Below are 17,764 nucleotides of genomic sequence, written 5' to 3'. Positions count from 1 at the left end.
TGTCTTTTTCAACACCGTTCATTCCAGAGTGCCAATATTTTATCTAAATTATCCAAAAGCCAAACTCTGAATATATACTTTTGTGTCTTTGTTTCTTTTTCAGATCCTCCAGGACCACCTTCAAATCCGCACGTCACTGATACTACCAAGAAATCTGCTTCTTTGGCATGGGGCAAGCCTCATTATGACGGTGGACTTGAAATCACTGGCTATGTCGTGGAGCATCAAAAAGTAGGAGACGAGGCCTGGATAAAAGATACCACAGGAACTGCCCTCAGAATCACTCAGTTCGTTGTTCCTGATCTTCAGACTAAAGAAAAATACAACTTTAGAATCAGTGCCATCAACGATGCAGGTGTTGGGGAGCCAGCGGTGATTCCAGATGTTGAAATCGTAGAACGGGAAATGGCTCCTGATTTTGAACTAGATGCTGAGCTTCGAAGAACACTTGTTGTTAGAGCAGGACTCAGTATTAGAATATTTGTGCCAATTAAAGGTCGTCCTGCTCCTGAAGTGACATGGACCAAAGATAACATCAACCTGAAAAACCGAGCCAACATTGAAAATACGGAATCATTTACTCTTCTGATTATCCCAGAATGTAACAGATATGATACCGGTAAATTTGTCATGACCATTGAAAACCCGGCTGGGAAGAAAAGTGGCTTTGTGAACGTCAGAGTCTTGGACACGCCAGGCCCAGTCCTCAACCTGCGGCCTACAGACATCACAAAGGACAGTGTCACCCTGCACTGGGACCTCCCTCTGATAGATGGAGGCTCACGTATAACAAACTACATTGTGGAGAAACGTGAAGCAACACGGAAATCTTATTCCACAGCCACCACTAAGTGCCATAAATGCACATATAAAGTTACCGGCTTGTCTGAAGGGTGTGAATATTTCTTCAGAGTGATGGCAGAGAATGAATATGGAATTGGTGAGCCAACAGAAACTACAGAGCCTGTAAAAGCCTCTGAAGCACCATCTCCACCAGACAGCCTTAACATCATGGACATAACTAAGAGCACCGTCAGCCTGGCATGGCCTAAGCCCAAACACGATGGTGGCAGCAAGATCACTGGCTATGTGATTGAAGCCCAAAGAAAAGGCTCTGACCAGTGGACCCACATCACAACCGTGAAAGGGTTAGAATGTGTTGTGAGGAATCTAACTGAAGGAGAGGAATACACCTTCCAAGTGATGGCAGTGAACAGCGCGGGGAGAAGTGCCCCTAGAGAAAGCAGACCCGTCATTGTCAAGGAGCAGACAATGCTTCCAGAGCTGGATCTCCGTGGCATCTATCAGAAACTGGTCATTGCCAAAGCTGGTGACAACATCAAAGTTGAAATTCCAGTGCTTGGTCGACCGAAGCCCACAGTGACATGGAAAAAAGGAGACCAATTTCTTAAACAGACACAGAGAGTTAATTTTGAAACCACAGCGACTTCAACCATTTTGAATATCAATGAGTGTGTCAGAAGTGATAGTGGGCCCTATCCATTAACAGCAAGGAACATTGTAGGAGAGGTTGGTGATGTCATCACCATTCAAGTCCATGATATCCCAGGGCCACCTACTGGACCAATCAAATTTGATGAAGTTTCATCTGATTTTGTAACCTTCTCTTGGGACCCCCCTGAGAATGACGGTGGTGTACCAATAAGCAACTATGTAGTGGAAATGCGGCAGACTGACAGTACTACCTGGGTTGAGTTGGCAACCACCGTTATACGTACTACCTATAAAGCCACCCGCCTTACTACTGGATTAGAGTATCAGTTCCGTGTAAAAGCTCAGAATAGATATGGAGTTGGACCAGGCATCACATCAGCATGTATAGTTGCCAACTATCCATTTAAGGTTCCTGGACCTCCTGGTACCCCTCAGGTAACTGCAGTTACCAAGGATTCAATGACAATTAGCTGGCATGAGCCACTTTCTGATGGTGGAAGCCCCATTTTAGGATATCACATTGAAAGAAAAGATCGAAATGGTATTCTCTGGCAGACTGTGAGCAAAGCTTTAGTACCAGGCAACATTTTCAAATCGAGTGGACTTACAGATGGTATTGCTTATGAATTCCGGGTGATTGCAGAAAACATGGCAGGCAAAAGCAAGCCAAGCAAGCCATCGGAGCCTATGTTGGCTCTGGATCCCATTGACCCACCTGGAAAACCAGTACCTCTAAATATTACAAGACACACGGTGACACTTACATGGGCTAAGCCTGAATATACTGGGGGCTTTAAAATTACCAGTTATATCGTTGAAAAGAGAGACCTTCCTAATGGACGGTGGCTGAAGGCCAACTTCAGCAACATTTTGGAGAATGAATTTACAGTCAGTGGCCTAACAGAAGATGCTGCATATGAATTCCGTGTGATCGCCAAAAATGCTGCAGGTGCCATCAGTCCACCATCTGAGCCATCTGATGCTATCACTTGCAGGGATGATGTTGAAGCACCAAAGATAAAGGTGGATGTTAAATTTAAGGACACGGTTATATTAAAAGCAGGTGAAGCATTCAGACTGGAAGCTGATGTTTCAGGCCGCCCACCTCCAACAATGGAATGGACCAAAGACGGAAAAGAGCTGGAAGGCACAGCAAAGTTAGAAATAAAAATTGCAGATTTCTCTACTAATCTGGTAAACAAAGATTCAACAAGAAGGGACAGTGGTGCCTATACCCTTACAGCGACTAATCCTGGTGGCTTTGCTAAACACATTTTCAATGTCAAAGTTCTTGACAGACCGGGCCCACCTGAAGGACCTTTGGCTGTAACTGAAGTGACATCAGAAAAGTGTGTACTATCATGGTTGCCTCCACTGGATGATGGAGGTGCCAAAATTGATCACTACATAGTACAGAAACGTGAAACCAGCAGATTGGCATGGACAAATGTAGCCTCAGAAGTCCAAGTAACAAAGCTAAAGGTCACTAAACTCTTGAAAGGCAATGAATACATATTCCGTGTCATGGCTGTAAATAAATATGGAGTGGGAGAGCCACTGGAATCAGAGCCTGTGCTTGCAGTGAATCCTTATGGACCCCCTGATCCGCCCAAAAACCCTGAAGTGACAACTATTACTAAAGATTCAATGGTTGTCTGCTGGGGACATCCTGATTCTGATGGTGGAAGTGAAATCATCAATTATATTGTGGAACGGCATGATAAAGCTGGCCAACGCTGGATTAAATGCAACAAAAAAACTCTTACTGATTTAAGATATAAAGTGTCTGGACTGACAGAAGGACATGAATATGAGTTCCGGATTATGGCTGAAAATGCTGCTGGAATTAGTGCACCAAGTCCTACCAGTCCATTTTACAAGGCTTGTGACACTGTGTTTAAACCTGGACCACCAGGTAACCCACGTGTTCTAGATACAAGCAGATCATCCATTTCAATCGCTTGGAATAAACCTATCTATGATGGTGGTTCAGAAATCACTGGGTATATGGTTGAGATTGCCCTGCCAGAGGAAGATGAATGGCAGATTGTCACTCCACCAGCAGGACTCAAGGCAACTTCATATACTATCACTGGCCTCACAGAGAATCAGGAATATAAGATCCGCATCTATGCCATGAATTCCGAAGGACTTGGGGAACCTGCCCTTGTTCCTGGAACTCCAAAGGCTGAAGACAGAATGCTGCCGCCAGAAATTGAACTGGATGCTGACCTGCGCAAAGTTGTTACTATAAGGGCCTGCTGCACCCTGAGACTTTTTGTTCCAATCAAAGGAAGGCCTGCACCTGAGGTGAAGTGGGCCCGGGAACACGGAGAATCTTTAGATAAAGCTAGCATCGAATCCACAAGCTCTTACACCCTGCTTATTGTTGGAAATGTAAACAGATTTGACAGTGGCAAATATATACTAACTGTAGAAAATAGTTCAGGCAGCAAGTCTGCATTTGTCAATGTTAGAGTTCTCGATACACCAGGCCCTCCACAGGATCTGAAGGTAAAAGAGGTCACTAAGACATCTGTCACACTCACATGGGACCCACCTCTCCTTGATGGAGGTTCAAAAATCAAGAACTATATTGTTGAAAAGCGGGAATCAACAAGAAAAGCATATTCAACTGTTGCAACAAACTGCCACAAGACTTCCTGGAAGGTAGACCAGCTTCAAGAAGGCTGTAGCTACTATTTCAGGGTTCTCGCAGAAAATGAATATGGCATTGGGCTGCCTGCTGAGACCGCGGAATCTGTGAAAGCATCAGAACGACCTCTTCCTCCAGGAAAAATAACTTTGATGGATGTCACAAGAAATAGTGTGTCACTCTCTTGGGAGAAACCAGAACATGATGGAGGCAGCCGAATTCTAGGCTACATTGTGGAGATGCAGAGCAAAGGCAGTGACAAATGGGCCACGTGTGCCACAGTCAAGGTCACTGAAGCCACTATCACTGGATTAATTCAGGGTGAAGAATACTCTTTCCGTGTTTCAGCTCAGAATGAAAAGGGCATCAGTGATCCTAGACAACTGAGTGTGCCAGTGATTGCCAAAGATCTTGTCATTCCACCAGCCTTCAAACTCCTGTTCAATACTTTCACTGTACTGGCAGGTGAAGACCTAAAAGTTGATGTTCCATTCATTGGCCGCCCTACCCCAGCTGTAACATGGCATAAAGATGAGGTACCACTGAAGCAGACAACTAGAGTAAATGCAGAGAGCACAGAAAATAATTCACTACTGACAATAAAGGACGCCTGCCGAGAAGATGTTGGCCATTATGTGGTTAAACTGACTAACTCAGCTGGTGAAGCTACTGAAACCCTTAATGTTATCATTCTTGACAAACCAGGGCCTCCAACTGGACCAGTTAAAATGGATGAAGTGACAGCTGATAGTATTACTCTTTCCTGGGGCCCACCCAAGTATGATGGTGGAAGTTCTATCAATAATTACATTGTTGAGAAACGGGACACTTCCACAACCACCTGGCAAATTGTATCAGCTACAGTTGCAAGGACAACAATAAAGGCTTGCAGACTGAAGACTGGATGTGAATATCAGTTTAGAATTGCAGCTGAAAACAGATATGGAAAGAGTACCTACCTCAATTCAGAGCCTACTGTAGCCCAATATCCATTCAAAGTTCCTGGTCCTCCTGGCACTCCACTTGTCACACTGTCCTCCAGGGACAGCATGGAAGTACAATGGAATGAGCCAGTCAGTGACGGAGGAAGCAGAGTCATTGGCTATCATCTAGAACGCAAGGAAAGAAATAGCATCCTCTGGGTTAAGTTGAATAAAACACCTATTCCTCAAACCAAGTTTAAGACAACTGGCCTTGAAGAAGGTGTTGAATATGAATTTAGAGTCTCTGCAGAGAACATCGTGGGCATTGGCAAGCCGAGTAAAGTATCAGAATGTTATGTGGCTCGTGACCCATGCGATCCACCAGGACGGCCAGAGGCAATCATTGTCACAAGGAATTCTGTGACTCTTCAGTGGAAGAAACCCACCTATGATGGTGGAAGCAAGATCACTGGTTATATTGTTGAGAAGAAAGAATTACCTGAGGGCCGTTGGATGAAAGCCAGTTTTACAAATATTATTGACACTCATTTTGAAGTAACTGGCCTAGTTGAAGATCACAGATATGAGTTCCGGGTTATAGCCCGAAATGCCGCAGGAGTGTTTAGTGAGCCTTCAGAAAGCACAGGAGCAATAACAGCTAGAGATGAGGTAGATCCACCACGAATAAGTATGGATCCAAAATACAAAGACACAATCGTGGTTCATGCTGGTGAATCATTCAAGGTTGATGCAGATATTTATGGCAAACCAATACCAACCATTCAGTGGATAAAAGGTGATCAGGAGCTTTCAAACACAGCTCGATTAGAAATAAAGAGCACTGACTTTGCCACCAGTCTCAGTGTAAAAGATGCAGTACGTGTCGACAGTGGAAATTACATACTGAAGGCCAAAAATGTTGCAGGAGAGAGATCAGTTACTGTGAATGTCAAGGTTCTTGATAGACCAGGGCCACCTGAAGGACCTGTTGTTATCTCCGGAGTTACAGCAGAAAAATGCACACTAGCTTGGAAACCCCCACTTCAGGATGGTGGGAGTGATATCATAAATTATATTGTGGAAAGGAGAGAAACCAGCCGCTTAGTTTGGACTGTGGTTGATGCCAATGTGCAGACTCTCAGCTGCAAGGTTACTAAGCTTCTTGAAGGCAATGAATATACTTTCCGTATAATGGCGGTAAACAAATATGGTGTTGGTGAACCTCTTGAATCTGAGCCAGTAATTGCCAAGAATCCATTTGTAGTACCAGATGCACCAAAAGCTCCAGAAGTCACAACAGTGACCAAGGACTCAATGATTGTTGTATGGGAAAGACCAGCATCTGATGGTGGTAGTGAAATTCTTGGATATGTTCTTGAGAAACGGGATAAAGAAGGCATTAGATGGACAAGATGCCATAAGCGTCTGATTGGAGAGTTGCGCCTGAGAGTAACTGGACTCATAGAAAATCACAATTATGAGTTCAGAGTTTCTGCTGAGAATGCTGCTGGACTTAGTGAACCAAGCCCTCCTTCTGCTTACCAAAAGGCTTGTGATCCTGTTTATAAACCAGGACCCCCAAACAACCCCAAAGTCATAGATATTACCAGATCTTCAGTATTCCTTTCTTGGAGCAAACCAATATATGATGGTGGCTGTGAAATCCAAGGATACATTGTTGAAAAATGTGATGTGAGTGTTGGTGAATGGACAATGTGCACTCCACCAACAGGAATTAATAAAACAAACATAGAAGTAGAGAAGCTGTTGGAAAAGCATGAATACAACTTCCGTATCTGTGCTATTAATAAAGCTGGAGTTGGAGAACATGCTGATGTCCCTGGACCTATTATAGTTGAAGAAAAATTGGAAGCACCAGACATTGATCTTGACCTAGAACTAAGGAAAATCATAAATATAAGGGCAGGTGGCTCCTTAAGGTTATTTGTTCCTATAAAAGGTCGTCCTACACCAGAAGTTAAATGGGGAAAGATGGATGGTGAAATCCGAGATGCAGCTATAATTGATGTCACTAGCAGTTTCACCTCTCTTGTTCTTGACAATGTCAACCGATATGATAGTGGAAAATATACGCTTACATTAGAAAACAGCAGTGGAACAAAGTCTGCCTTTGTTACTGTGAGAGTTCTGGACACGCCAAGTCCACCTGTTAACCTGAAAGTCACAGAAATCACCAAAGACTCAGTATCAATCACATGGGAACCTCCTTTGTTGGATGGGGGATCCAAAATAAAAAATTACATTGTTGAGAAACGTGAAGCCACAAGAAAATCATATGCTGCTGTTGTAACTAATTGCCATAAGAATTCTTGGAAAATTGATCAGCTCCAAGAAGGTTGCAGTTATTACTTTAGAGTCACAGCTGAGAATGAGTATGGTATTGGCCTTCCTGCCCAGACTGCTGATCCAATTAAGGTTGCAGAAGTCCCACAACCTCCTGGAAAAATAACTGTGGATGATGTCACCAGAAACAGTGTCTCTCTGAGTTGGACAAAACCTGAACATGATGGTGGCAGTAAAATCATTCAGTATATTGTGGAAATGCAAGCTAAACACAGTGAGAAATGGTCAGAGTGTGCTCGAGTAAAGTCTCTTGAGGCAGTAATTACCAACCTAACTCAAGGGGAAGAATATCTTTTTAGAGTTGTTGCTGTAAATGAAAAGGGGAGAAGTGATCCTCGGTCCCTTGCAGTTCCAATAGTTGCCAAAGATCTGGTAATTGAGCCAGATGTAAAACCTGCATTCAATAGTTACAGTGTACAGGTTGGCCAAGATTTGAAAATAGAAGTGCCAATTTCTGGACGTCCTAAGCCAACCATTACCTGGACTAAAGATGGTCTCCCACTGAAGCAGACCACAAGAATCAATGTTACTGATTCACTGGATCTCACCACACTCAGTATTAAAGAAACTCATAAGGATGATGGTGGACAATATGGAATCACAGTTGCCAATGTTGTTGGTCAGAAGACAGCATCCATCGAAATTGTAACTCTAGATAAACCTGATCCTCCAAAAGGACCTGTTAAATTTGATGACGTCAGTGCTGAAAGTATTACATTATCTTGGAACCCTCCATTATATACAGGGGGCTGCCAAATCACCAACTACATTGTTCAGAAAAGAGATACAACCACCACAGTATGGGATGCTGTTTCTGCTACTGTTGCTAGAACTACACTCAAAGTGACCAAACTGAAAACTGGTACAGAATACCAATTTAGAATATTTGCCGAAAACAGATATGGACAAAGCTTTGCCTTAGAGTCTGACCCAATTGTAGCTCAATATCCCTACAAAGAACCAGGCCCTCCAGGTACACCATTTGCCACAGCCATTTCCAAAGACTCCATGGTCATACAGTGGCATGAACCAGTCAACAATGGTGGAAGCCCAGTCATAGGTTACCACCTGGAAAGAAAAGAAAGAAACAGTATTTTGTGGACAAAGGTCAACAAAACTATTATTCATGACACCCAATTCAAAGCACAGAATCTTGAAGAAGGCATTGAATATGAATTCAGAGTGTATGCTGAAAATATTGTTGGTGTAGGCAAAGCAAGCAAGATTTCTGAATGCTATGTAGCCAGAGATCCCTGTGACCCACCAGGAACCCCAGAACCAATAATGGTTAAAAGAAATGAAATCACTTTACAGTGGACCAAACCTGTATATGATGGTGGAAGTATGATTACAGGCTACATTGTAGAGAAACGTGATTTGCCTGATGGTCGTTGGATGAAAGCCAGCTTTACAAATGTCATTGAAAGTCAATTTACTGTGTCAGGTCTTACTGAAGATCAAAGATATGAATTCAGAGTCATTGCAAAGAATGCAGCTGGTGCAATAAGTAAACCCTCTGACAGTACTGGACCAATAACTGCCAAGGATGAGGTTGAACTCCCAAGAATTTCAATGGATCCAAAATTCAGAGACACAATTGTGGTAAATGCTGGAGAAACATTCAGACTTGAGGCTGATGTCCACGGAAAGCCCCTACCTACCATTGAGTGGTTAAGAGGAGATAAGGAAATTGAAGAATCTGCTAGATGTGAAATAAAGAACACAGATTTCAAGGCTTTACTTATTGTAAAAGATGCAATTAGAATTGATGGTGGGCAGTATATTTTAAGAGCTTCCAATGTTGCAGGTTCTAAGTCATTCCCAGTAAATGTAAAAGTATTAGATAGACCAGGACCTCCAGAAGGGCCAGTCCAGGTTACTGGAGTCACTTCTGAAAAATGCTCTTTAACATGGTCTCCACCACTTCAAGATGGTGGCAGTGACATTTCTCACTATGTTGTTGAAAAGCGAGAAACCAGTCGACTTGCCTGGACTGTTGTTGCTTCAGAAGTTGTGACCAATTCTCTGAAAGTTACCAAACTCTTAGAAGGTAATGAATATATTTTCCGTATAATGGCTGTCAACAAATATGGTGTTGGAGAGCCTTTGGAATCTGCACCAGTACTAATGAAAAATCCATTTGTGCTTCCTGGACCACCAAAAAGCTTGGAAGTCACAAATATTGCCAAAGACTCCATGACCGTCTGTTGGAACCGTCCAGATAGTGATGGTGGAAGTGAAATTATTGGTTACATTGTAGAGAAAAGAGACAGAAGTGGCATTCGATGGATAAAATGTAATAAACGCCGCATTACAGATTTGCGTCTAAGAGTGACAGGATTAACAGAAGATCATGAGTATGAATTCAGGGTCTCTGCAGAAAATGCTGCTGGAGTTGGGGAACCAAGTCCAGCTACAGTTTATTATAAAGCCTGTGATCCTGTGTTCAAACCTGGCCCACCTACCAATGCACACATTGTAGACACCACTAAAAATTCAATCACACTTGCCTGGGGTAAACCCATCTATGATGGTGGCAGTGAGATCCTGGGATATGTAGTAGAAATCTGTAAAGCAGATGAAGAAGAATGGCAAATAGTTACTCCACAGACCGGCCTGAGAGTCACTCGATTTGAAATTTCAAAACTCACTGAACACCAAGAGTATAAAATACGAGTCTGTGCCCTCAACAAAGTTGGTTTAGGTGAGGCTACATCAGTTCCTGGTACTGTGAAACCAGAAGATAAACTTGAAGCACCTGAACTTGACCTTGACTCCGAATTAAGAAAAGGAATTGTTGTAAGAGCTGGTGGATCTGCCAGAATTCACATTCCATTCAAAGGTCGTCCAACGCCTGAGATCACTTGGTCTCGAGAGGAAGGTGAATTCACAGATAAGGTCCAAATTGAAAAGGGAATAAGCTATACCCAACTATCAATAGATAACTGTGATAGAAATGATGCTGGAAAATACATTCTTAAGTTGGAAAACAGCAGTGGATCAAAGTCTGCTTTTGTAACTGTGAAAGTTCTTGACACTCCAGGACCACCACAGAATTTGGCAGTCAAAGAAGTGAGAAAAGATTCTGTCTTCCTGGTATGGGAGCCACCCATCATTGATGGAGGGGCAAAGGTCAAGAACTATGTGATTGACAAACGTGAGTCAACCAGAAAAGCATATGCTAATGTGAGTAGTAAATGCAGCAAAACAAGTTTTAAAGTGGAAAATCTTACAGAAGGAGCCATTTATTACTTCAGAGTCATGGCTGAAAATGAATTTGGAGTTGGTGTTCCAGTGGAAACTGTTGATGCCGTGAAAGCTGCTGAACCTCCTTCCCCACCAGGAAAGGTTACACTCACTGATGTGTCCCAGACCAGTGCATCACTTATGTGGGAGAAACCTGAACATGATGGCGGTAGCAGAGTCCTGGGGTACGTTGTTGAAATGCAGCCCAAAGGAACTGAAAAATGGAGCACTGTGGCTGAATCCAAAGTCTGTAATGCAGTTGTTACTGGTTTGAGTTCTGGACAAGAATATCAGTTCCGTGTCAAGGCTTATAACGAGAAAGGAAAAAGCGATCCAAGAGTGTTGGGTGTTCCTGTCATAGCCAAGGACTTGACTATACAGCCTAGTTTAAAGTTACCATTTAACACATATAGTATCCAAGCTGGAGAAGATCTTAAAATAGAAATTCCAGTTATAGGCCGACCAAGACCTAACATTTCTTGGGTCAAAGATGGTGAGCCTCTTAAACAGACAACAAGAGTAAACGTTGAAGAAACAGCTACCTCAACTGTTTTGCACATTAAAGAAGGTAACAAAGATGACTTTGGAAAATACACCGTAACAGCAACAAATAGTGCAGGCACAGCAACAGAAAATCTCAGTGTTATCGTTTTAGAAAAGCCTGGACCTCCAGTTGGCCCAGTTCGGTTTGATGAAGTTAGTGCAGACTTTGTAGTCATATCTTGGGAACCTCCAGCCTATACTGGTGGCTGCCAAATAAGCAACTACATTGTAGAGAAGCGAGATACAACCACCACCACTTGGCACATGGTATCAGCAACAGTTGCAAGAACAACAATTAAAATAACCAAACTGAAAACAGGCACGGAGTACCAGTTTAGAATTTTTGCTGAAAACAGGTATGGAAAAAGTGCCCCACTGGATTCTAAGCCAGTTATTGTACAATATCCATTTAAAGAACCTGGACCACCTGGAACTCCTTTTGTGACATCAATCTCAAAAGATCAGATGCTTGTGCAATGGCATGAGCCAGTTAATGATGGAGGCACCAAAATTATTGGCTACCATCTTGAACAGAAAGAAAAGAACAGTATTTTATGGGTCAAGTTAAATAAGACCCCCATTCAGGACACCAAATTCAAAACAACTGGGCTTGATGAGGGCCTTGAGTATGAGTTCAAAGTTTCTGCTGAAAATATTGTTGGCATTGGCAAGCCTAGCAAAGTGTCAGAATGCTTTGTTGCTCGTGATCCATGTGACCCACCTGGTCGCCCTGAAGCCATTGTTATTACAAGAAACAATGTCACACTGAAATGGAAGAAACCTGCCTATGATGGTGGTAGCAAAATAACAGGTTATATTGTAGAAAAGAAAGATCTACCTGATGGCCGCTGGATGAAAGCCAGCTTTACTAACGTATTAGAAACTGAATTTACAGTGAGTGGACTTGTAGAAGACCAAAGATATGAATTTAGAGTAATTGCAAGAAATGCAGCTGGAAACTTCAGTGAACCATCTGAAAGTAGTGGTGCCATTACTGCAAGAGATGAAATTGATGCACCAAATGCCTCTCTGGATCCAAAATATAAAGATGTCATCGTTGTTCATGCAGGAGAGACTTTTGTTCTTGAAGCCGACATCCGTGGCAAACCTATACCTGATGTTGTTTGGTCAAAAGATGGAAAAGAACTTGAAGAAACAGCTGCTAGAATGGAAATTAAATCTACTATTCAGAAAACAACTCTTGTTGTCAAAGACTGTATACGGACTGATGGAGGACAATATATTCTGAAACTCAGCAATGTTGGTGGTACAAAGTCTATACCCATCACTGTAAAGGTACTTGACAGGCCAGGGCCTCCTGAAGGGCCTCTGAAAGTTACTGGAGTTACTGCGGAAAAATGTTACCTGGCATGGAACCCACCTTTGCAAGATGGTGGTGCTAATATTTCACATTACATCATTGAAAAGAGGGAGACAAGCCGACTCTCTTGGACCCAGGTTTCAACTGAGGTACAGGCCCTTAACTACAAAGTTACTAAACTTCTTCCTGGTAATGAGTACATTTTCCGTGTCATGGCTGTGAATAAATACGGAATTGGAGAGCCCTTGGAATCTGGGCCTGTTATGGCCTGTAATCCTTATAAGCCACCAGGTCCTCCCTCAACACCTGAGGTCTCAGCAATCACCAAAGATTCTATGGTAGTAACATGGGCACGCCCAGTAGACGATGGAGGTGCTGAAATTGAGGGCTACATTCTTGAAAAACGAGATAAGGAAGGCGTTAGATGGACCAAGTGCAACAAGAAAACATTAACGGATCTCCGGCTCAGGGTAACTGGTCTTACCGAAGGCCATTCCTATGAATTCAGAGTTGCTGCTGAAAATGCAGCTGGTGTGGGAGAACCTAGTGAGCCATCTGTTTTCTACCGTGCATGTGATGCCTTGTATCCACCAGGTCCACCAAGCAATCCAAAAGTGACGGACACTTCCAGATCTTCTGTCTCCCTGGCATGGAGTAAGCCAATTTATGATGGTGGTGCACCTGTTAAAGGCTATGTTGTAGAGGTCAAAGAAGCTGCTGCGGATGAATGGACAACCTGCACTCCACCAACAGGATTACAAGGAAAGCAGTTCACAGTGACCAAGCTTAAAGAAAATACTGAATATAACTTCCGTATTTGTGCCATCAATTCTGAAGGTGTAGGTGAACCTGCAACTCTACCTGGTTCAGTGGTTGCTCAGGAGAGGATAGAGCCACCAGAAATAGAACTCGATGCTGATCTCAGAAAGGTGGTCGTTCTGCGTGCAAGTGCTACTTTACGCTTATTTGTCACTATCAAAGGTCGACCAGAACCCGAAGTTAAATGGGAAAAGGCAGAAGGCATTCTCACTGACAGGGCTCAGATCGAGGTGACCAGCTCATTTACAATGTTGGTGATTGATAATGTTACCAGATTTGACAGTGGTCGGTATAATCTGACATTAGAAAATAATAGTGGCTCCAAAACAGCTTTTGTTAATGTCAGAGTTCTTGACTCACCAAGTGCCCCTGTGAATTTGACTGTAAGAGAAGTGAAGAAAGACTCAGTGACGTTGTCCTGGGAACCACCACTTATTGATGGTGGAGCTAAGATTACAAACTACATTGTCGAAAAACGAGAAACTACAAGAAAAGCCTATGCTACTGTTACAAATAATTGCACTAAAACTACTTTCAGAATTGAAAATCTACAAGAAGGATGTTCTTACTACTTCCGAGTCTTGGCTTCCAATGAATATGGGATTGGTTTGCCAGCTGAAACAACAGAACCCGTTAAAGTGTCTGAACCACCCCTCCCACCTGGAAGAGTAACTCTTGTTGATGTGACCCGTAATACAGCTACAATTAAGTGGGAGAAACCAGAAAGTGATGGCGGCAGCAAAATTACTGGTTATGTGGTTGAAATGCAGACTAAAGGGAGTGAAAAGTGGAGCACCTGCACACAAGTTAAGACTCTAGAAGCAACTATATCTGGCTTAACTGCAGGAGAAGAGTATGTCTTCCGGGTAGCTGCAGTTAATGAAAAGGGAAGAAGTGATCCAAGACAACTTGGGGTGCCAGTAATTGCAAAGGATATTGAAATAAAGCCTTCAGTTGAGCTTCCTTTCCATACTTACAATGTAAAGGCTAGAGAACAACTTAAGATTGATGTGCCATTCAAAGGAAGACCTCAAGCTTCTGTGAACTGGAAAAAAGATGGTCAGACTCTTAAAGAGACAACTAGAGTCAATGTTTCTTCTTCAAAGACTGTAACATCACTATCTATTAAGGAAGCTTCAAGGGAAGATGTTGGAACTTATGAATTATGTGTTTCAAACAGTGCTGGATCCATAACAGTTCCTATTACTATAATTGTCCTTGACAGACCAGGACCTCCAGGTCCTATACGTATTGATGAGGTTAGTTGTGACAGCATAACAATTTCTTGGAATCCTCCAGAATATGATGGTGGCTGCCAAATTAGCAATTACATCGTTGAAAAGAAAGAAACCACCTCTACAACATGGCACATAGTTTCACAAGCAGTTGCAAGAACATCCATTAAAATAGTTCGCCTGACAACAGGAAGTGAGTATCAGTTCCGTGTTTGTGCAGAAAACCGCTATGGAAAGAGCTCCTACAGTGAATCTTCAGCTGTTGTTGCAGAGTATCCATTCAGTCCCCCAGGTCCTCCTGGTACTCCTAAAGTTGTGCATGCCACAAAATCTACCATGCTTGTAACCTGGCAAGTGCCAGTTAATGATGGAGGAAGTCGAGTAATTGGCTATCATCTTGAGTATAAAGAAAGAAGCAGCATTCTTTGGTCAAAAGCAAATAAAATCCTCATTGCTGATACTCAAATGAAAGTCTCTGGCCTTGATGAAGGACTGATGTATGAGTATCGTGTATATGCTGAAAATATTGCTGGAATTGGTAAATGCAGTAAATCTTGTGAACCAGTCCCTGCAAGAGATCCTTGTGACCCTCCTGGACAACCTGAAGTTACAAATATCACAAGAAAATCAGTGTCACTTAAATGGTCTAAACCACATTATGATGGTGGAGCTAAGATCACAGGATACATTGTTGAACGCAGAGAACTACCAGATGGCCGGTGGCTGAAGTGCAATTATACTAATATACAAGAAACATACTTTGAAGTAACTGAACTTACTGAAGATCAGCGTTATGAATTCCGGGTTTTTGCAAGGAATGCTGCTGACTCAGTTAGTGAGCCATCTGAATCCACTGGACCTATTATAGTTAAAGATGATGTTGAGGCTCCGAGAGTTATGATGGATGTCAAGTTCCGAGACGTTATTGTTGTCAAAGCTGGAGAGGTCCTTAAGATAAATGCAGACATTGCAGGGCGACCTCTGCCAGTAATTTCCTGGGCCAAGGATGGTATAGAAATTGAAGAAAGAGCAAGAACAGAAATCATCTCAACAGACAATCATACTCTGTTAACAGTTAAAGACTGTATAAGACGAGACACTGGGCAATATGTACTAACACTGAAGAATGTTGCCGGCACTCGGTCTGTGGCCGTTAATTGCAAAGTACTTGATAAGCCTGGTCCACCAGCAGGACCACTTGAAATAAATGGCCTCACTGCTGAGAAATGCTCTCTTTCCTGGGGACGTCCCCAAGAAGATGGTGGTGCAGATATCGACTATTACATCGTAGAAAAACGTGAAACAAGCCACCTTGCATGGACAATATGTGAAGGAGAGTTACGGATGACATCCTGTAAAGTAACCAAGTTACTCAAAGGCAATGAATATATATTTAGAGTAACTGGTGTTAATAAATATGGTGTTGGTGAGCCCCTAGAGAGTGTAGCTGTAAAGGCACTAGATCCATTTACAGTTCCAAGTCCACCCACGTCTTTGGAAATTACTTCTGTGACCAAAGAATCTATGACACTTTGCTGGTCAAGACCCGAGAGTGATGGAGGTAGTGAAATATCTGGATATATAATTGAAAGGCGAGAGAAAAATAGCCTAAGATGGGTGCGTGTAAACAAAAAACCAGTTTATGATCTGAGAGTGAAATCAACAGGACTTCGGGAAAGATGTGAATATGAATATCGTGTTTATGCAGAAAATGCTGCTGGCCTAAGTCTTCCAAGTGAAACCTCTCCCTTAATTAGGGCAGAAGATCCAGTGTTCCTACCATCTCCTCCATCCAAACCCAAAATTGTGGACTCAGGCAAGACAACTATAACTATTGCCTGGGTTAAGCCACTGTTTGATGGTGGGGCCCCGATAACTGGATATACTGTAGAATACAAAAAATCTGATGACACTGACTGGAAAACTTCCATTCAGAGCTTACGAGGGACAGAATATACAATAAGTGGACTAACAACAGGAACCGAATATGTTTTCAGAGTAAAATCTGTCAATAAGGTTGGTGCTAGTGACCCCAGTGATAGCTCCGACCCTCAGATAGCAAAGGAAAGAGAAGAAGAACCTTTATTTGATATTGACAGTGAAATGAGGAAGACCTTGATTGTCAAGGCTGGTGCCTCATTTACCATGACTGTGCCTTTCCGAGGAAGACCAGTACCCAATGTCTTGTGGAGTAAGCCAGACACTGACCTCCGTACTAGAGCTTATATTGATACCACAGACTCTCGTACATCACTGACCATTGAAAATGCCAACAGAAATGACTCTGGAAAGTACACATTAACAATTCAGAATGTTTTGAGTGCTGCTTCACTGACCTTAGTTGTCAAAGTTTTAGATACCCCGGGTCCTCCAACCAACATTACTGTGCAAGATGTAACCAAAGAGTCTGCAGTGTTATCCTGGGATGTTCCTGAAAACGATGGTGGAGCACCAGTGAAGAATTACCACATAGAAAAACGTGAGGCCAGCAAGAAAGCGTGGGTCTCTGTGACCAACAACTGTAACCGCCTCTCCTACAAAGTTACCAATTTACAAGAAGGAGCTATCTACTACTTCAGAGTCTCTGGAGAAAATGAGTTTGGTGTTGGTATACCAGCTGAAACAAAGGAAGGAGTAAAAATAACAGGTATGTTTTAAGAATAAGGAAATTCTACATATCCACATTAATTTTGCTAGAATAGTGTGAGTCATTCCAATTAGTCGTTATTTCATCTTAAATGCTTTTGGGTTCACACCCTTCACACCCCAAACTATTCATACTATGGCACAAAATGGAATCTCTAGTGAAGAGTCTTTCATTGATTAAAAAACAGAAATCTACGTAGCTAAAATTGGATAATATATGTTGAATTTAAGTATTATTGAATCTAACTGTATATATATGTAGGTATACATGTTTATATATATACACAGATTATATATATATAGTATGTGTGTATGACATATATATCATATGTGTGTATGTGCATGTGTGTGTGTACAGAAATTGTATGTAACGTTTTTTAAAAGCTTGTTCATCTTGTTCCTCTTTTTTATCCCCATGGTGAATTTGGAGTAAATTTTATCATTTAATCTGGTCATTTTACCCTCAATTTGGATTTGAATGCTATAGCATGTAATGACATAGCTTGTGGGAGCCTTGGTTGGCTCAGAAGCAAAATGGGTTATGTAAAAATGAAGA

The 17,764-nt window shown here is 42.3% G+C and overlaps 1 protein-coding gene across 1 annotated transcript in view; it reads left to right on the top strand.

Annotated features, from left to right (window-relative positions):
- The window catches only part of TTN (titin), a 280,445-nt gene that overhangs the window by 229,841 nt on the left and 32,840 nt on the right, over nucleotides 1-17,764 (top strand). The window contains exon 324 of the mRNA XM_054479293.2: nucleotides 104-17,209. Within this exon, the coding sequence (XP_054335268.1) occupies nucleotides 104-17,209 (17,106 nt within the window). The remainder of the gene's footprint in view (nucleotides 1-103; nucleotides 17,210-17,764) is intronic.

This window comes from Pongo pygmaeus, chromosome 11 (assembly GCF_028885625.2).
Source record: "Pongo pygmaeus isolate AG05252 chromosome 11, NHGRI_mPonPyg2-v2.0_pri, whole genome shotgun sequence".
NCBI classification, from domain to species: domain Eukaryota; kingdom Metazoa; phylum Chordata; class Mammalia; order Primates; family Hominidae; genus Pongo; species Pongo pygmaeus.
This window is presented reverse-complemented; position numbering and strand designations above follow the sequence as displayed.